General features: G+C 41.7%; 1 protein-coding gene across 5 annotated transcripts in view; it reads left to right on the top strand.

Annotated features, from left to right (window-relative positions):
- Window positions 1-21501, top strand: part of CEP192 (centrosomal protein 192) — a 161769-nt gene that overhangs the window by 125123 nt on the left and 15145 nt on the right. For all 5 annotated transcript variants that reach the window (XM_066246799.1, XM_066246797.1, XM_066246800.1 and 2 more), the window contains 7 exons: window positions 7893-8043; window positions 11140-11315; window positions 12614-12737; window positions 17076-17181; window positions 17599-17806; window positions 20133-20212; window positions 21227-21322. In XM_066246799.1, coding sequence (XP_066102896.1) covers window positions 7893-8043; window positions 11140-11315; window positions 12614-12737; window positions 17076-17181; window positions 17599-17806; window positions 20133-20212; window positions 21227-21322 — 941 coding nt within the window. The remainder of the gene's footprint in view (window positions 1-7892; window positions 8044-11139; window positions 11316-12613; window positions 12738-17075; window positions 17182-17598; window positions 17807-20132; window positions 20213-21226; window positions 21323-21501) is intronic.

The raw sequence follows: 21501 nt of genomic DNA, 5'->3' as shown, positions 1-21501 counted from the left end.
TGCTTACCTTGGGCTGCCTTTGTTCTTCTTTTTCTCGTTCTTTCAGAAGTGATGTTAGGTTATTTACTTGGGATCTCTCTTGATTCTCAGTATAAGCCTGTAATGATATAAACTCTTTTATTTCTGCTTTCACTGCATCCTAGAAATTTTATGTTGTGTAGTCTTTCTTGTTTTTCTGTGTATATCTTTTGATCTCTGCTTTTATTTCTTCTTTGACCTATTCATTTTTTAGAAGTATATTGTTTATTTTTTGTGGATTTCTTTACTTCCTTATTGGAGTGTAATTCTATCAGAACCTTATGGTCAGAGAATTTGCTTGGTATAATTTTAATCTTCATGAATTTGTTGAGGTTAGTTTTGTGGCCCAACATATGGTTTATCTTTGCGAATGTTCCATGTACCATGGGGAAAATGTATAATTTGATGTCCTAAGATGAAATGTTCTATAAATGTCTATTATGTCCATTTGGCCTGGTGTGTCTCTTAAGGCCAATATCTCTTTATTGATTTTTTTTGGATGATCTGTATAAAGTTGTCAATGGTGTGTTGAGTTATTCAAGTATGATTTTGTTTTTGTCTGTTTCTTTTCTTTTTTGGGGGAGGGTCTGTTAGAAGATGTCATATATTTTGGTGCTCCCTGATTCAGTGCATATATATTGAGAAGCGTTATGTCTTTTTGACTTAGTGTCCCCTTTATCATTACGAAATGTCCATCTTTGACTTTTTTATCTTTGTTGTCTTGAAATCAGCATTTTCAGATCTGAGTATGGCTATACCTGCTTTTCTTTGGGTATTATTTTCTTGGAGAATCATTTTCCAGCCTTTCACTTTGTGTCTACTTTTGTCCTTGCAGCTTAGATGTGTTTTTTGAAGGCAGCATGTGGTTTGGTTTGGTTTTTTTATTCAGTCAGCTACTCTGTGTTCTTTATGGTCAATTCAGTCCATTTTCATTTAGTGTAATTATTGATGCTTAAGGATTTCCTATAGCCATTTTATGTTTTGTTTTCTGGTAGTTGTAATTCTCCTTTGGTTCTTCTCTTTTGTGTTTCTGTCTGTTGTTTTTGCGTGGTCATATTCCCTACGTCTTTTCCCTGTGTTCTTTTTTAAAACTGTGTGTTTCAGTTTTGGTTTGTGGGTGATTACCATTAGGTTATTTTTTTTATCACTCTTTATTAAGAGAAAAGTTTTTCTATATACATGTCCTGAGCAATCCATCCTTCTTTACCACTGCAGACCATTATCTTCTCCCCTTTACGTTTTTGTTGTCATAGATTATCCTTGCTTAAATTGTAACCTTGTTGGAGCTTTTACCTGTAGTTTTGTTCTTCATATTCAGTAGAGTTAAGTATTTCCTGAAATGAGGGTTTTCTGGTGATTAATTAATTCCCTCAGCTTCTCTATGTCTGGAAAAGTTTTTATTTCTCCATTATATTTGAGGGATAGCTTTGATGGGTATACTGTTATTGGCTGCTTATTTCTCTCTTTCAATACTTTAAATGTTTGGGGTCACTGGCTTATAGAATTTCTACTGAGAAGTCTGACAATCTAAAGCCCTAATGGGCTTTACTTTATATATTATGTTTTTCTTTTCCCTAGCTGCCTTGAGGGTTCTTTCTTTGTTATTGAATTTTGACATTTTTATTATAGTGTGCCTTGCAAAAGGTCTGTTTCAGTTGAGGTAACTAAGTGTTCTGCTTGCTTCTTGGATTTAAGGATCTAACTCTTTTCATAGGCTTTGGAAACTCTCATCAATTATTTGTTTGAAGAGGTTCTCCATTCTTCCTCTCTTCCTCTTCTGATTTACCCCATTATTCACAATTTTTTTGGTCCTCTTTTTCCAAGAGAGAGGAGGGGAGATAGAGACAGACACCCACATGTGCTCCAACCAGGATTCACCTGGCAACCCCTTCTGGGGCTTATGCTCTCCCCATCTGGGGCCATGCTTATAATCAAGCTATTTTTAGCACCTGAGGCAGAGGCTTCACAGAGCCATCCTCATTGCCCAGGGCCAATGTGCTCGAACCAGTCGAACCATGGCTGTGTAAGGGGAAGAGAGAGGCAGAGAAAGAGATGGGAAGGGGGAAAGATGGAGAAACACTTCTCCTATCTCCCCTAACCAGAATCAAACCTGAGACATCCACACACCTGGCTGACACTCTACCACTAAGTCAACTGGCCTGGGCCCTCATTATTCTTACATTGCTCTATCTGATGGAGTCAGACAGTTTTCATAGAGCTTTACCATTTTGTTTTATTTGTGATTCTCTTTCTGTGGCATCTCTAGTTGCCTGTCTTCGATGTCACTGATTCTCTCCTCTAGCTGGCCTATTCTATTAGCTAAACTTGCTACCTCATTTTTCTATTCATGTATTGAGGTTTTTTGTTTTTGTTTTTGTTTTTGTTTTTTTTTGTATTTTTCTGAAGCTGGAAACGGGGAGAGACAGTCAGACATACTCCCGCATGCGCCCTACCGGGATCCACCCAGCACGCCCACCAGGGGCGATGCTCTGCCCACAAAGGGGCGATGCTCTGCCCCTCCGGGGCGTCGCTCTGCCGCAACCAGAGCCACTCTAGCTCCTGGGGCAGAGGCCAAGGAGCCATCCCTAGCGCCCGGGCCATCTTTGCTCCAATGGAGCCTTGGCTGTGGGAGGGGAAGAGAGAGACAGAGAGGAAGGAGGGGGTGGGGGTGGAGAAGCAAATGGGCGCTTCTCCTATGTGCCCTGGCCGGGAATTGAACCCGGGTCCCCCGCATGCCAGGCCGACGCTCTGCCGCTGAGCCAACCGGCCAGGGCCCATGTATTGAGTTCTTTATCTGTTTTTTTTGTTTGTTTGTTTGTTTTTTCATTTTTCTGAAGTTGGAAACAGGGAGAGACAGTCAGACAGACTCCCACATGCACCCGACCGGGATCCACCCGGCACGCCCACCAGGGGCGATGCTCTGCCCACCAGGGGCGATGCTCTGCCCACCAGGGGGCGATGCTCTGCCCATCCTGGGCGTTGCCATGTTGCGACCAGAGCCACTCTAGCGCCTGAGGCAGAGGCCACAGAGCCATCCCCAGCACCCGGGCCATCTTTGCTCCAATGGAGCCTTGGCTGCAGGAGGGGAAGAGAGAGACAGAGAGGAAAGTGCGGCGGAGGGGTGGAGAAGCAAATGGGCGCTTCTCCTGTGTGCCCTGGCCGGGAATCGAACCCGGGTCCTCCACACGCTAGGCCGACGCTCTACCACTGAGCCAACCGGCCAGGGCTTTATCTCTGTTTTTAAAGTTTCAGTCTCCTTGGTGACATGCTCGTTTTGTTTATTAATTTTTTTCTGAGTTCCTTAACTTATCACATCTTGCTGAGTACTTTTAGAACTTTAATTTTGAATTCTGTATCATTTAACTACAAAATTTCCATGTGATTGATAATTGCTTTCTGGAGATATTTTTCTTTTTTTCTGAACTGCATCTCTTTCTTGAGTAGCCATGGTAGCAGTTTTCTTCTTCTGTTATGGCATTGGACAGTGGTATTGTTAAGAAATCAAACAAAAAACAACTACAAGAAAAAATAAAAATACAACAGGAATAAAAATAGAAAAACTTTAAAAAGTAAAAGAAAAAATCTCAAAAAACAATAATAAAAACAAGTCACAAAAAAATTAAAAATAAATAATAAATAAAATAGAATTCAAAAGAAAAAAATTGTTGCTCTTCCCAAAGGTTTTTCTGTATTTAGTTTCTTCTAGTAGGTGATGCTGGATTACAAGATTTAGCTCTGAAAATCCTGGGTGACCTCCTCTGTGATGATGGAGGGGGCACTGTAGTCATGATATGAGTGGGGTCTGTTGTGACAGTTTATGACTTGACAGCTTTAGTAATAGGGATCTCAGGCCTCCAGGTACTTCTCCCTATGTTTCAACAGATCAGTGGACCAGTCACAGAGCACCTCTGGTCTTTAGGAGAAAGAGTGGCCCTTGAGCACTAGCTGTGGGGTATGTCTCTTCTACTCTCTGTACCCTTCAAGGGGAAGTAGGCGGGATCTGAGAGTTTGGACGATCACGATTTGTTTTTCTCTGTCTCTGTGTCAAGTGCAGCAGTTGGCAGGCCATGGGAATACTGGCAGTGACCCCTCATTCTGCTGCCACTTTGTTTTAGTATCTTTCCAACTGCCCCCCTATCTCTCCATTCCTCCTGGCAGGAGACGACACAGTCACTCTCAGTTTCTCCTCTCTCTGGAGCTCCAGTATACAAAAACCCAGTCAAGCTGGGTTCTTCTCCTCTCTAGAGCCAACCACACATGTGTGTCATCTTCCACCCTCCTTCTCAACCTTTCCCACCTTTAGTCAATTCAGTGAGCGGATCTTTTCAGACAAGTCTGCAAGCCCATCTGGCATTCTTTCACTGTGTTGTAGATGTTCAATTAGTTGAAATTTCAAGGGGAGAGATCAAGAGTATCTCTCCTGCTGTCATTACTCTGACGTCATCCCACTATTCAAGGATTTAATGGTGTTTATTACTGATACAAAAGATACGTATTCAGCCTGATCAGGTGGTGGCGCAGTGGATAGAGCATCGGACTGGGATGTGGAGGACCCAGGTTCAAGACCCCTAAGGTCACCAGCTTAAGCGTGGGCTCATCTGGCTTGAGCAAGGCTCACCAGCTTAGACCCAAGGTTGCTGGCTTGAACAAGGCGTCACTCAGTCTGCTGAAGGCCTGTGGTCAAGGCACATATGAGAAACCAATCCTAATCTTTTCAGTAATTAGGAGTCTAAAACCTCTGCTCAGAGGAAATGCAGTAACAACACTAAGGTGTCGCAACGAAAAACTAATGATTGATGCTTGTCATCTCTCTCCCTATCCTGTCTGTCTGTCCCTATCCCTCTTTCTGACTATCTCTCTGTTTCTGTAAAAAAAAAAAAAAAAGATATGTATTTAGACGTACAAATTGTGTAAAGATGTACAGATTTTCAACGTGGTATTGTTAATGATAGCAAGAAATTTGAAATGACATAAATGCCCATGAGTACAGGATTTATGGGTTTTTTGTTTTTTGTGACAGAGACATAGAGACAGAGAGGGAAAGATAGGGACAGACAGACAGGAAGGGAGAGAGATGAGAAGCATCAACTATTCATGTGGCACCTCTGTTGTTCATTGACTGCTTTCTCATATGTGCCTTGACTGGGGGGCTACAACAGAGTGAGTGACCTCTTGCTCAAGCCAGCAACTTTGGACTTTAAGCCAGTGACCTTTGGACCCAACCCAGCGACCATGGGTTCATGTCTATAATCCCATATTCAAGCCAGCAACCCCACGCTCAAGCTGGCGACCCCAGGGTTTCGAACCTGGGTCCTCTGCGTCCTAGTCCTACGCTCTATCCACTGTGCCACCACCTGGTTAGGCCAGTATGGTGTTAATTATATAGTATAATATTTTGAAGCTATTGAAACAATGATGTGATTTCATATTAATAACATGGAAAGCGATTTATTGATAAAAATTATTTTAAAAGTTTGCATAGTAAGATCCCATGTTGGTATAAAAATAATATAGTGCATTTATACAGTTACATAGGTAAAGTTGCAAGAGTATACACATCAAAATATTAACAGTGATTATGTTGTTGGAAGAATTTCAGTTGATAGTGCTCCCTGCCCTATTTTTGTCTTTATTTTTTCAATGATGAACTATATATAGCTTCTGAAATACGATAAAGGAAGAAGGATAGTTATATCTGTGTAGAGCTAATCTAGAGTAGTCTGTAATCTTTTCAGTAATTAGGAGTCTAAAACGTCTGCTCAGAGGAAATGCAGTAACAAGGGTTAGTTAAAATTAATGAAAATATTTGAAGTGGGTCTTGTGAACAGTGTCTAAGGGAGTAGAGTATGGAAAGAACCTTGGATTTGGAGTTGAAACTCAATTCAAGACCCATCTCTGCAACTTCAGCTCCCCTGAGCTTCACCTTTCCTTATTTCTTCCTTCTAAGGAAGATCCCACTGAAAGAGTTAAACTGAACTGTACTATTTATTTGGCACACAAACATTTAGTTACATATTGTAACAACAGTGAAGACTGATTGAAAGTAGATATCCTGAGTTTGTAGTGGTTCAGAGCTTGGCATAGTTTCATGATTCAGCAACATTTCATTCATTGGTTGACTGGACATCTATGGAGAGTATAGGGTGCAGTCTATAGAAGTAAAAGATGGAGTGCTTGCTCTTTAGAGGCTTACAGGCTTAGGGGGACAGATGATTAAGGTACAGTATGAAAAGTGCTGTGGCAGAGTTGTGTTTAGGAATCTGGGAGAGCACAGAAGAAGGTTACCCCATGTAGAATGGGGTGACTTTTGAGGAATCTTTTTTTTTTTTTTTTTTTTTTTTTTTGTATTTTTCTGAAGTTGGAAACGGGGAGGCAGTCAGACAGACTCCCGCATGTGCCCGACCAGGATCCACCCAGCATGCCCACCAGGGGGCGATGCTCTGCCCATCTGGGCATTACTCTGTTGCAACCAGGGCCATTCTAGCACCTGAGGCAGAGGCCATAGAGCCATCCTCAGCGCCCAGGCCAACTTTGCTCCAGTGGAGCCTCGGCTGCGGGAGGGGAAGAGAGAGACAGAGAGGAAGGAGAGGGGGAGGGGTGGGGAAGCAGATGGGCGCTTCTTCTGTGTGCCCTGGCTGGGAATTGAACCCGGGACTCCTGCATGCCAGGTCGACGCTCTACCACTGAGCTAACCTGCCAGGGATACTTTTGAGGAATCTTGAAGAAACAAATGGGGAAGGATGTTCCTGGGAAAGGGAGCCTCATGTACAAAATTTCAATAAATGTGTTAAATTGAAGGTCATGTTTATAAATCCAGCCAAATGATAAATAACATGCCAAGATCATCCATCTAAGACGGGGTTGAGTTGGGACTTCGGGGGGGTCTTTGGAACACCAGATTCTACCTCAAGGAATATTGGATTGCTCAAGATGGTATATATATTTATCATCCAGATGAAGAGAGGAAACATTACCTATGACAGCTGCAGTTTTACTTTGTAAATGATTATTTTCAATAACATTTGTTTGAGTATATTACTATTATAAGAATTTATAATCTCACTTCTGTAAAATATGTAATTAGTGGCAAACATTTTCACAGTAGATTTCAACTTTCATAATCAGCTGTCTTAGTTATTACAAATTTCGGTTTACACTTCCTGTGTTTTTTTTAATTTCCATGTTTTAAAAATATAATGAACACCTAATTTATATATAGAATACAGATATGTTCTATAAAATTTATTGTATTTATAAATTCTGGTGGACTAATCTAGGAGATGTTCAACTCTAGCACTATTTTATTAATCTACAATATTATATCAATATTGCTAGTTACTTGATTTGCTTAAACTTCTGCGAGACTGTCACTTATTTAATTGGGTACTCTTAACTTCTGTGCTTCAGATTCCTCATCTTTGATGTGGAGATAATACCTATCTCCATGAGTTGTGGAAACAACTAGGTTAATACACATGAAAAGGAAATAGAACAGTGCCTAGCCCACAGCAAGCTTTATATAAATGTTTGTGTCACGTATAACTTTAAAAATGTTCATATTTTAATGTTTACAACAACCCCTGAGATAGATTGTGATTCCATATTATACTTGAGATTAAAGCTTAGAAAGGTTAAGTTGCCAAAGGTTACAGAGCTAATGATTAGCAAGGTTGTGGTTCAAATCCAAGGCTGGAGCATGATTGATACTGAATTGCCTATGATTTGATGCTTGTCAGCAGTACTAAAAATCAAAATGTTACCTACTCCCAATCTAGCAATAATATTTTGTGGCTGGAAAATATATATAAACTTATCTGGTATTTTGTGATGTGATTATGTGGATTCATGTATTTCAAACATTATTTCTGTTTCAGTGTATGATCTTCCCCAACAGCCTAAAGATGTTCAACTCTTTTATGGAAACATGCAGAAAATTATACTTTCAGTAATTGGGGAATTCAGAGATTCCATTTCTAGCAGAAAATTTCTTCAGTCTTCTTCCAATGCTAACTTAGAATCTAAAAGGTAAAACAAAGAAAACATCTGTCAACAGTTTTCAAGATTACTTGATTCATTACTTGGTCTTTCTTCTGTACTTTATTATTATTATTATTATTTTGGTTTTAGTTGAAATAATTCCAAATTTATGGAAAAGTTAAAAAATTGTTCAGAGGGCCCTGGCCGGTTGGCTCAGTGGTAGAGCGTCGGCCTGGCGTGCAGAAGTCCCGGGTTCAATTCCCGGCCAGGGCACACAGGAAAAGCGCCCATCTGCTTCTCCACCCCTCCCCCTCTTCTTCCTCTCTGTCTCTCTCTTCCCCTCCCCGCAGCCGAGGCTCTATTGGAGCAAAGATGGCCCCGGGCGCTGGGGATGGCTCCTTGGCCTCTGCCCCAGGCGCTAGAGTGGCTCTGGTCGCGACAGAGCAACTCCCCGGAGGGGCAGAGCATCGCCCCCTGGTGGGCAGAGTGTTGCCCCTGGTGGGCGTGCTGGGTGGATCCCGGTCGGGCGCATGCGGGAGTCTGTCTGTCTCTCCCCATTTCCAGCTTCAGAAAAATACAAAAACAAAAAACTGTTCGGAGAACTCCCATATACTACCTGCATTGAGATTCCTCAGTTGTTAACATTTTACCACATTTACCTTATTCTTTATGTATACATAACATTTTTTCTGAACCATTTAAGGGTAAGTTGTAGGCATGATGACCAGCTAGCCCTAAGTTTCTTCGAAACACAACAGCTCTCTTACATAGCCATGGTAAATCCATCAAAATTAGGACAGTAATATTCAAACAGTCAGTACTACCATCTAGTCCACAGATTCCATTCAAATTTTTCCAGTTCCCCAATAATGTCCTTAATAATTAAATAAATAAACAGAAGCTGTCTCTTTCCCCTTCCTCTTTGTGTTTTTTTTTTTTTTTTTCTCTGAAGCCGGAAACAGGAAGGCAGTCAGACTCCTGCATGCGCCCGACTGGGATCCACCCGGCATGCCCACCAGGGGGCGATGCTCTGTTGTATCCAGAGCCACTCTAGCGCCTGAGGCAGAGGCCACGGAGCCATCCTCAGTGCCCAGGCTAACTTTGCTCCAATGGAGCCTCGGCTGCAGGAGGGGAAGAGAGAGACAGAGAGGAAGGAGACGGGGAGGGGTGGAGAAGCAGATGGCACTTCTCCTGTGTGCCCTGGCCGGGAATTGAACCTGGGACTCCTGCATGCCAGGCCGGTGCTCTACCACTGAGCCAACTGGCCAGGGACACCAAATGGTGATTTTCCAATTTCATTTTCCTACATTTATTAGTTATCTTTCCAGTATGACGAAGAGATATACTTTTCCTCTTTTACTTATTTATTCACTTGAGATGAACTCATGGGTTCAGTATTAATCCTTTACTGTTATTATGTGGTCCTTAATTTGGCTCCTTGATTTTTTTTAAATTTTTTTTTTAAGATTTATTTATTTATTATAGGGGGGGGGGAGGAGCAGGAAGCATCAACTCCCATATGTGCCTTGACCAGGCAAGCCCAGGGTTTTGAACTGGCAACCTCAGTATTTCCAGGTTGACGCTTTATCCACTCACTGCGCCACCACAGGTCAGGCTCCTTGATTTTTTTGATATGCCCACATCATTCTTTGAGCACCTTCTTATTCGGTGGCACAACAGGATATTTTAGGCTCATGTTATGTTTTCGCTGTCCAGGCCCTAGACTAGCTGGGACTTCTCTTAAAAGTCCTGCTTTCTTTAAGTAGAGAACGATATTGAAACCAGGATATGGGTAATAGGTATGCTGTTGATTTTGAGATGTCATTACTTCTGGGCTCTCTCAGTGGACAAACATAGGAAATAATACATTTACATATAAATCCACATGCATCCTTATCTGTCTATAAATATGTTGGAACTGTGAGTTTACACTGATACTTCCAAGTCTAATATAACATAACACAGTGTTTTCCTGTTTTCCTTTCCCTAATTCTACCTTTTTTCTCTAATACTGAGAATCCTGGTCATATTGTCCACACTATGTTTACATTTTACTCAATCCTTTTGTTTTCAACCAGTCTGCTCATTACATGAACTGTCTCCTTGATCTCAGTGTTGCCAACTCATACTGCCTGAAAGTTCCCTGCAAATCCCAGCGCCACCAGCTAAGCTCACTGCTGACTCACACCCACCCACCTCCGTTACCCCAGTACCTCTAGCTCCTGTCAGCTTGCTTTGTTTACCCCATCATTATAATGTTAATTTTCTTCTAAGATATTCAATCAAAGAAAGAATTAAAGATAGTTACATAATTAAACATTATATTGAAAATCACTTATTGTGAGGAACTGGTTCTTTGGAAGCTAAAAAGCCAAGAATAAACTTTTTAATTTTTTAAAATTATTTCTGACTTTTGGCAGGTGCCTTCATTATGCCCCTGAGTCAATAGAGGTCTGCTTTGAAAAGGAGTGGGGGTGGGTGGACAATGGATAAAGGTAAAGAAAGGGATTTCCGTCTGCTGTGTGGACCTAAAGATGTTTTACTATAGGATAGGAGAATTCAGATTTTGCACAGTTGAACTTCAATTAAGTCATGTGCTTTTGTGGTTATATAAAATTATTTGAATTACAGTTTTTTGTAATCTAAAGCTTATTTGAAAATGCTATTTCAACATTTAATTAAAAGCTTTCTAAACTTTATTAGCATTTTTTTACTTTGGTATTTTCCTCAGGATAGTGTGTGTGTGTGTGTGTGTGTGTGTGCATCATGAAACCAGTTATAAATACATTAAGAGTTTTGTTTTGTTTTTAAATTCTTAATACTGGATAATTTTCCAGTAAACCCTTATAAGAGACTTCATATGGCCTGCAAAAGTCAAGGCAGGAAGAATTTAAATCATTGAGTATTCTAAGTAAAAATTTGTATAATAGTATTTGACTTACACGGTATTTTTTATACATTAAGAATAGACAATGAAGGATTTTTATTCGCTGAAAAATGCACAGTATGCATTGAACTTTCATCTAAACGTTTTTAAATTTATGAAGAATATAAAGATAATCTGGCTTTCCGTCACTTTTAATTTGCAACAATCTGGCTTTCTATCACTTTTAATTTGTTTTTTTTTTTCCTTTCTTTCTGTAGTGAATCTGACAGTCTTGGAAAACATGGTTGCAATGTTTCTTTGGATGTTTTACCAGTTAAAGATCCTCAGAGTTTTCCACTTTCACAAGTTGTTCACCCACCTCAGGATGAGTCATCCTCTGAAGAATTGTGGACTGTCCAACCTGAACACTTGATTTTGGTAGCCCCTTCTACTTGTGAGTATGTCAGCAACAACCCAACCGAAATGAACTCTTGAGACCCAGGTCTGCACTTGTTTGTACCTATGGCTCATCTGGAATATATATGTGAACTTTATGCACATGACCAATGACTTGCAAAGGTCCTCCTCTCATCTACTAAGACTCGACCTCAGCATCATTCTAACACAGGGCCATGACCCTCAGTCCAAGTTCCCACTTCCCAGTTCCCTGTACGGCAAAGCCACCTATGACCTATGATCTGTTCCTTCCGCCACATCCTCTGCCCCAAAGAACACATGTGGCACTTGGCCTCCTCCCCTCCCCCCAAGTGAGAGGAGGGGAGATAGACTCCTACATGCACCCCAACCAGGATTCATTCAGCAACCCCATCTGGGGCTGATGCTTGCATCAATCAAGCTGTTTTTAGCTCCTGAGGCTGACTCTCAGACCAACTGAGCTATCCTCAGCACCCGGGGCAATGCTGGAACCCATCGAGCCACTGGCTGCAGAGGGGACGAGAGAAAGAAGAGGGAGAGGGAGAGGGAGGAGGGAAGAAACAGATGGTATCTCTTACTTTGTACTCTGACCAGGAATCAAGTTCAGGACATCCATACACTGGACCGACATTCTACCCAAGTCAACCAGCCAGGGCCAGCACTTGGCCTTTTGTTTGTTTGTTTTGTTTAGTTTTGCTTTTTCAGCAGGGGTGGAGACAGACAGACTGGAAGGGAGAGAGACAAGAAGCATCAATTTTTTGTTGTAGCACCTTAGTTAACTGATTGCTTTCTCATATGTGCCTTGATGGTGGGGGCAGGTCCAGCAGAGGAGTGACCCCTTGCTCAAGCCAGCGACCATGGGGTCATGTCTATGATCCTACTCTTAAGCCAGTGACACTGCATTCAAGCTGGTGAACCTGCACTCAAGCTGGCGACCTCGGGGTTTTGAACCGGGGTCCTCAGAATCCCAGGCCGATGCTCTGTCAGGTGGCACTTGGCCTTTTTTTTACCCTTAACATTGACATAGTTGGTTCAGGGTAAGAATAACAGTGGTATTTTTCTATGTACCCAAGATAAGACCAGGTGGTAACAATCTAGATTTTTTTCTCTCTACCTTTGTTCAGTATCTCTGTAGTTTCTAAGAGTAAACAGATAGATGGTTTTGCTTTAACAGGGATTTGAAATTCCTGTAACTGGGCAATTGAGAAAGCAAAATAAACTGTTTTAGTAGTGTAGTTATTTAAAATTTATTTTTACAATTTATGTCTTTTTCACTAATGTTAAATGTTAACAACATTTATTTTTTTGATATAATAGGTGATTTGGCAAAAACTAGACGCTTCCAGATTTTAAATAATTCTCTTAGGATACTGAAATTTGAGCTGTACTGGCCAGCACATTGCCTTACAGTAACACCACAACATGGATTTATCCAGCCAAAGTAAGTATGCCTTCTCTGTCTTCTAAGTATGTTTTTCAGATACTGGCATGGTAACTTTTTAAGGATCAGATAATATAATTTATTCAGTAGAACTTTGCCACATGCCGACTCTGTACAGTGCACCATGTGTGGTTCTGTGGAACTTATATTGAGTTCAGGACTCACACTGCTTAGTGGAGTAAAGCCATGACCGTAGCCAAATGTGGTATATAACCTAACACGGTCAAGAAAGGCATGTGAGATGGGAAAGAGTCCCTGGAGTAAAAGACACCAGAATGTTTTCTGACATATTGCTCTGACTACAGAATTACAAAGCAAGGGATACTAGGAGGCCTATGATGAAGGGTGATGGTCACCAACACCCAAATGGTTCTGCCTTTTATTACCTTGGATTTTGCTCACTTACTCTGCTGTTCTTATTTAATGTGCATTTTATAGACAAAGCTTCCTAACTTAATATGTCAGAATTATAAACCTATTTTGCCATTTTCTGCAAAGAATATTCTAAGTTGGAAGGAAGTCTTTGTGGGCCTAATGATACGCAGCGGCCCTCTGTGTGCAGCTTTACTGTTGATGGAAGTAAGGCCACAGCTCTGCGGCTTCCTCACAGCACATTCACACTTGGAAGTCACCGCATATTTAGGAATAGCAGCTTTGCAGAAGAACAGCATGAAGTTTATTTACTTTTGCAAAATGATGTAGTATGCATTTTAGGAGTTAATTGAGTAAGACCTGAGGTGTAAAGTATGGTTAGAGGCATTCCAGAGAAACATTGCTAGGACCAAAGCAGTCAATTTAACATTTACTAATTAATGGTTGAAAATGTAGGGAAAAAACCTGACCAGGCAGTGGCGCAGTGGATAACTTCAGACTGGGACACAGAGAATCTAGATTCGAAACCCCAGAGTCACCTGCTTGAGTGAGGGCTCATCAGCTTGAGCGAGGGGTTGCCAGCTTGAGCGTGGGATCATAGACATGACCCCATGGTCACTGGCTTGAGCCTGAAGGTCACTCGTTTGAAGCCCAAGGTTGCTGGCTTGAGCCCAAGGTCATTGGCTTGAGCAAAGGTTCACTTGCTCTGCTGTAGCGCCACCCCCTCCACCCCCATCAAGGCACATATGAGAAAGCAGTCCGTGAACAACTAAGGAGCTGCAATGAAGAATTGATGCTTCTCATCTCTCTCTCTTCCTGTTTGTCCCTATCTGTCCCTTTCTCTCTCTCTATCTTTTTCAACCCCACCTCAAAAAAAAGAAAATATAGGGAAATGATAGGACAGGTGTTTTTTTTGTTTTTGTTTTTTTTTATTTAGAAAATTAAATTTAACAGGGTGACATTGGTCAATAACAGTAACACTGGTCTCAGGTAAAGGTTTCTATATTATTGGAACTGTTGGTTATGTTGTATACCCATCATGCGAAGTCAAGTCATTTTCCATCCCTGTATATTTGTCCCTCTTTATACCTTCCCCCCCTCACCTTCACATCCCCCTCTCCCTGGTAACCACTTCATTTTTTTTTTCCTTTAAGCAAGAGAGACAGAGACAGAGAGAGGGACAGACCAGCAGGAAGGAAGAGAGATGAGAAGCATCAATTCTTTGTTGCAGCACTTTAGTTGTTCATTGATTGCTTTCACATGCGTGCTTTGACCAGGGGACTCCAGCAGAGCAAGTGACCCCTTGCTCAATCTTGTGATCTTGGGCTTCAAGCCAGCAACCTTTGGGCATGATCACTGACTATGATCAAGCCAGCAACCCTGCACTCAAGCCAGATGAACCCTCGCTCAAGCCAGTGATGACCTCCGGGTTTCAAACCTGAGTCCTCCACATCCCAGCCCAACACTGTATCCACGGAGCCACCCCCTGGTCAGGCTATTCTTTTTTGAGGAACCACCATGCTTTCTTCCATAATAGTTGTATTAATTTACATTCCCACCAGCAGTGAATGAAAGTTTCTTTGTCTCCACAATATCTTCAACACTTGTTATTATCTGTCTTGTTGATAACAGCCAATCTAACAGAGGGTAAGGTGGTATCTCATTGTAGTTTTGATTTGCATTTCTCTAATAGCTAGTGAAGATATACATCCTTTCATATATCATATTTGTTGGCCATTTGTATGTCTTCTTGGGAGAAGTATCTATTCAGGTCCTCTCCCCATATTTTAATTGGTTTGTTTACTTGTTTATTGCTGAGCTCTGTGAGTTCTTTATTTATTTTGGATATTAACCCCTTATCAGAGCTGTTGTTTACAAATATCATCTCTCATTTAGTTGACTGCCTATTTGTTTTCTTGTCAGTTTCTTTTGCTGTGCAGAAACTTTTTAGTTTGATATAGTCCCATTCATTTATTTTTGCCTTTACTTCCCTTGTCTTTGGGGTCAAATTCATAAATTGTTCTCTGTGGCCAAGGTCCATGAGTTTAGTACTTATGTTTACTTTTATGTAATTTATTGTTTCAGATCTTATATTTAGGTCTGATTCATTTTGAAGTAATTTTTGTACAGGGGGCCAAAGTGTAGTCAAGTTTCATTCTTTTGCGTGTAGCTTTCCAATTTTCCCAGCATCATTTATTGAAGAGGCTTTCTTTTCTCCATTGTGTGTTTTTGGCTCCTTTTTCTAAGATTATTTGTCCATATATATGTGGCTTTATTTCTGGGCTTTCGATTCTGTTCCATTGATCTGTATGTCACTTTTATTCTGCCAATGCCATGCTGTTTTGATTATTGTGGGGTTTTTATTTTTAGGTAAGATCTGGATAGGTAGTGAGGCAGACTCACTCATGTGCTCCAACCAGGATCCACCTGGCAGCCCCATCTTGGGCCAATGGTCAAGTATCAGGCTATTTCAACTGCCTGAGGCTGATGTTCTTCAACGGAGTTATCCTCAGCACTCAGGGCCACACTTGAATCAATCAAGCCACTGGCTCCGGGAGAGGAAGAGGGGAAGAAGAGGAAATGGGTGAGGGGGGGAAGCATATGGTCACTTCTCCTGTGTGCCATGATCAGGATTGAACCTGGGATGTTTATATGCCAGGGCGACCCTGTGTCAACTGATCTACCAGCCCAGGCCAGGACAGGTTGTTTATAAACAACTTTTTCCATTGTCCCATGTGTTTAGCTATTAGCAATAGAAAATAATATTTTTTTCTCTGCCATTTTTCCCCCCAAAGATTTTACTTATTGATTCTGCATAGAGGGTTGGGGGGAAAAGAACTAGTGAGAAGTATCAGCTTATAGTTGCTTCACTTTAGTTCATTGCTTGCTTGTTGTATCTGCCTTGACCAGGCAAGCCCAGTGTTTCCAACTGGCGACTTCAGTGTTCCAGGTCAATGCTCTGTCCAGTTTGCCACCACAGGCCAAGCTTTCTCTGTCATTTTTGACGTGTGTACTGAAAGAGTTTTTGTAACAGAGGATTGTTTATAAGTCACAAATCTGACTATATCATCATATTTAAGTCTTCTTTGACATGCTATTGCTCTTGAAGAGAACAATGAACACAGAAAATTTTAGCAACTGAAAAAAAAGAAGCAGTCTTCATTCATTTTTCATCTTCCTTTTCTTTCAGTATTCTCCACATCTGTCATGCTTCTTTGTACTGTTTCAGTATCATTCCTTTTTTTTTTTTTAATTGAGAGGCAAGGAGGCAGAGAGACAGACTCCTGCATACGCCTTGGCCAGAGTCCACCCAGCAAGGCCCTTACAGGGCGATGCTCTGCCCAGCTGGTGCAGTTCCTCCGTTACTCGACAACTGAGCTATTTCAGCATCTGAGGCGAGGCCATGGAGTCATCCTCGGTGTCTGGTGCTGACTTGGTCAAACCATTTGAGCCATGGCTGTGGAAGGGATAGAGAGAGAGAGAAAGAGAGAAGGGGAGGGTGAGGGATAGAGAAGCAGATGGTCGCTGGTCGCTTCTCATGTGTGCCCTGACCAGGAATTCAACCCGGGACCTCTACACACTGGGCCGATGCTCTACCGCTGAGCCAGCTGGCCAGGACCAGTATTATTCTTCATTACCAAGTAAATCAGAGCTTTTTTGTATTGGTCTTCTGCTTTAGAAATTTTAATTTGGAATTGCTTTTCAAATGGTATTTCTATGGTATGGACTATTTCCATAGGAGATTGCTCTTGGGTTCATGGGTTCTTGCTACTTAGTTACTTATTAGCCTCTGAGTTGGGGTTGATGCAAACTCCAGTGTGTATGGGAGCTCATCTCCATTATCTACTCTTTCTGAGCAATAAGGAAATGATTGGTTATTGATAGGACAGTATTTATAACTGCTGTGGTTATTGCTATTAAAGTATAGGACATTCTTGGTTTTCATTATTAAATTCTTTTTTTAAGGAGTAAGCTACAAATTCTTGTGAGTCCGAATTCCTCCTCATCCACAAAACCCTCAATGTTCCCATGGAGTGGTTTAATCTATATACACTGTGACGATGGACAAAAGGTACTTTTTAAATTTTTTTTGGAGAAGCATTTCTCTTACTATAATTTGTATTGTATCTGAAATGTAATCCTTTCAGAAATCAGAGGAGGGTGTCTTGTCTTATAGTCTAACTAGACTTATTTAAATACAGCATTTAGGGTGGAGATTTTCTATTAGTGATCTGCATGACTCTCCTGGATGGGGGCAGAAATGGAGGGGGACCGAGAAGCCATTGATTTGCAAAATCTGCTTTGAAAAAAGGGAGTTTGAGACAAGGGATAAAGTCAAAGATTTGCTTTGAAATCTGAATAAGCTTTAATTTCTAAATTCATCAGTGTTTTGTATTGTATTTCTTTTTGCTATCATGACTTAATAATAGGAATTCTTTAAAAATTGTAGCTACATTTGTGTCTTGTCCCTGTATTTGGCTCCTTTCAGAAAATTGTGCGTGTTCAAATTCGAGAAGACTTGACTCAAAAAGGACTTCTCACTCGTTTGGCTTCCAGCCAATTTGAAATGTTTTCTTCAGTTACTGAGCCTTTAACTAGTTATCTGGTAAAACCAATGAAAAGACCACCTTCCACAAAAGTTGAGATAAGAACTAAGACTGTTTCTTTTCCTCCAACAGAACCTGGTGAAACTTCAGGTACTGTCTCTAAGGATTATTCAATTCAAATGCCTACTGATATATTGAGTGTAATACTCTTTTTTCCGGGTTAATTATATGTTAGTGATAAGTACAAATATTACCTCCTTATTTTAGGCCAGAATCAAGTAGTTATTGGCAGTTATTTCAATGATGAGATGGATTTGGAGAAACTTAAAAATTGTAAATTTAAATCTAGGTGTTTAACAAAGCTATGTATTCCAGGAGTCTTACATTTTGTTGGCTCAGAACCATCCTTCCCCTACTCTCACTAGATCTTTGGATCGAATTCTAATCAGTTGGTTAATAGCTAAAGAAGAAAGGAAATTGGTAGAGCCTGGCATCTTCGTCACTTTTTGTTGTGTCTTTGCGAGCGAGAGAGAGACAGAGAGAGAGAGAGAGAGAGAGAGTGTGTGTGTGTGTCTCCTCTCTGGGCTCAGTCTGAAGGACTAGGATTGTATGTGAGACCTATTAGAAGGAATTTGAGACCATCTGTCACTTGGCCCTCTGTCTCCTGGCCTCTTTCACTGGTTTTGTCTTCCACACAAGCTCAGTTTCCTACTCTTAAGGTCCCCTCTTGGATTTTGTCGTGACCAAGAGCTATACCGTATTTTCACTCTCAGTCTCAAGCCTGTCCCTTCCTGACCGTCACGTTTCTGTCTTTCCAGATCACTTCCTGTAGGAGGCAACAGCAGTTCTCTGACCTCGTTCAGACCTCTGGGCTGCTGACCAGACTGCCTTCCCCACTCCCCGCATTCACATCCCACTTCTCTGCTAACCCTTCTTGAACTCTGTGTTCTGTCATTGTAATTGCTGCTTTGCATTCTTAACTGCCTAGTGTCCTCTACCCTCTACATTTCTGTCTGGCAATATCCCAGCCCTCGTGAAAACCAGCTGTCTACCTACCCCATGTCTCTTCCTAAGCAGCAGAACATTCCTGAAGAAAACCATTCTGACTGACTGACTGAGCTCAGCTCTCAGATCAACAACACTAGGATCTCTCCCAGCTCTTTTTAGTATGTGTCCTTTACCCAGCTCTAAGAGTTTTTAGCAGTTCCTTTCTTAAAGCTCCTACTCCCCATCCTCCCCACTCCTGCTCTCACACTTTCCAACTCTTTACTTTGCCTCACACGTCACTGAAAATACAGAAGCCATCAGGCTAAAGGAAAGGCTTCTGGCTCCGTCACAGATGAACTCTTTTGCTTGGAACCTAGGCCCATCTCTTCCCGCCCTTTCAGGGACTTCCTCCGGCACTCTCTCTCCTGTGTCAGCAGTCTTTCCCTCTTTGCTGACACATTTCCGTCAGCACACAGTGCACTCTACTTCCTCCTGTGGAAGCAGTGCCTTCCTCAGCCTTGCTGCAGCGTGGCTTCCTCAACACTCCTTCCTATTGAAATAATTATGCTCCCGCCTCACCTTCCTCAGACCCGTTAGTTGCTACCACCAACGTGCTCTGAACCCGCCGCTATCCAGGTCACTGAAAAGCAGCACATCGCCAAATCCGGGTCTCTTAGGTGTCTATTAATTTGATCTCTCAACATTGTCACCCACTCTTCCTTGGAAGCCCTCTTGGTTTTCCTTTGCTTCCCACACCCCTTCTCAGGTTCTGCTGCTGACTCTTCTTCCTGGACATGCCTGTGTTCCTTTTCTTCTCTCTGCTCTCCCGAGGCCCCAGATGTGCACAGCAAGCATCTGCTCAGCTTCTGCATGAGCATCTGACAGAAACAACTCTTATTTTACCCACAAAACCTTCTGCTGCTTCAGCCTCACCTATATCAGTCAGTAAGCGGCACCACTGTCTGCCCGTTTGGTTGAGCCCAATTCCTGGAAGTTGCTCTCTTTCCCCTCCCTGCCTCTCTGTCCAGTCCACTAGCTAGTCCTTTGCAGTCTGTCTTCAAAATAAATCCCACATCTGACCCCCCGCTTTTCCTACCGTTGCCACGGGTCAAGCCTGATGCAGGCACCTCCCGTGCCATCCCTCAGCCGAACTGCCGGGACCTCTCACCGGGCTCCTTTCCCTCGGGCCCCCTGGCAGTCTCTTCTCCACAGCAGCCAGTCATTTCCTAAAAATATAAGTCACCTTACTGTTCCCTTGCTTAAAATTAAGCCTTTTGATAGCTTTGCTTTGCACTTTGATTAAATCCAAAATAGGATCCTGTCAGATGTGATTTTGTTAGAAAATCCTGTTGTTCCTATTAGACTCCTCTAGGGATCTAGTGATGGCATTTCTTCTCTATGATGAGGTAACCACAGTGATTATCACAGTAATCTGCTTGTTTACTTAGCTCTCCAAGAGTCTGAGTTGTTATACATGTGTTCCTTATAGGAAATTATTTGGAGCTTGAGAATCACGGTAACACAGAAGTGAAATGGTATCTGTCATCCTTGGCTCCACCTTATGTCAAGGTCAGTAATAATTGCTGCGAGTATATTTATTTCCACGTTTAAACTCTAGGTAGGGTGTTTTAAAAATTGAATTATGAATATAGGTCGAGATTATTGGATTTTTGTTCCACTAATTCATTTATTTGATTTTCTCTAAAGGTTGGGCTAATACCTGCCCAGTCTTTTTCACAGTGGTTTTGAGAGTCAAATTAGAGAATCACTCTAAAAATATGTTCTTGCTCCATTTAATGCTGTCTCCTACAGCCCTGATTTTTATCTGAAATAACTTTACTTTGAAAAATATATAAAAAGGCTGTGATAGAATAGAGCATTGTATGTGTGTGCACATACAGGCACATTTTTCTCACCCATTTTCTGAGTACTGTCGCATGCATTCCACCAGTGGGAGCTAGTGCAGGAGAGAGAACTGAATGCTCTTTGCTGTTGAGTGTTGGCATACTGTACACTGCAGGAGGGCACTGCCTGAATTGAATGTGTTGTCATGTGTGTTGTTTAGAACACCATGGCCTTTTTGGCATGTATACGGCTCACAGAAATTAAGGGATTTTTTTATAGCTTCATATTCATTTTGAAATATCCTCTAATTTTTGTGAGCAGTATATTTTGTGTGAGGGTAACAGTTGTGCACCATAATATTGACAAAATGTGTGCAAAAGATAATGCTGTACCTACTGAAGAGAAATAAACTGGGATTGCATAGGGTATTAAATGCACATTCAGCAGGTTCTTCAGAATCTGCTTTAGAAAAGGAAGTCCTTAAACATGAACAGCATTCTAAAGATCACGGTAGGCAGGGAGGACTGGCTGCTGACATAGGGAGGACAGTTGTGTGAGGTGGTGTGGGGGCGAGTCTGACAGCACCCTCCTCTGACGACAGTGTCGTTGAGTTCTCCTTGTCCACAACAAGATGGGTTTGTGTGTCCTCGATAACCACACAGGTTAAGGGTGTCACTCAGAATTGTTCCATTAACTTTTACATTTTTTCATTTGATTGTTTAAATGATTATTTTGCAGGGAGTTGATGAAAGTGGAGATGTTTTTAGAGCTACCTATGCAGCATTCAGATGTTCTCCTATTTCTGGAATAATGGAAAGCCATGGAATCCAAAAGGTGAGTTTTGACATTGTTTTTATAGCCAGAGAGTAGTTTGCCTTGCCTAGACCAGTGCTGTTCACAGCCAGGCTCCCAGGAGAAGAGGCTCAGCACAGGCAGTGGGTTGCTTCCTGCAGCAGAATGTCTTGCTCTCTATAAACAACAAACCAAAGCACCATACTTAGTGCTGTGACTGA

This window comes from Saccopteryx bilineata, chromosome 11 (genome assembly GCF_036850765.1).
Source record: "Saccopteryx bilineata isolate mSacBil1 chromosome 11, mSacBil1_pri_phased_curated, whole genome shotgun sequence".
Taxonomy (NCBI): Eukaryota; Metazoa; Chordata; class Mammalia; order Chiroptera; family Emballonuridae; genus Saccopteryx; species Saccopteryx bilineata.
Note: the sequence above shows the minus strand (reverse complement) of the source record. Positions and strands in the feature narration are given on the sequence as shown.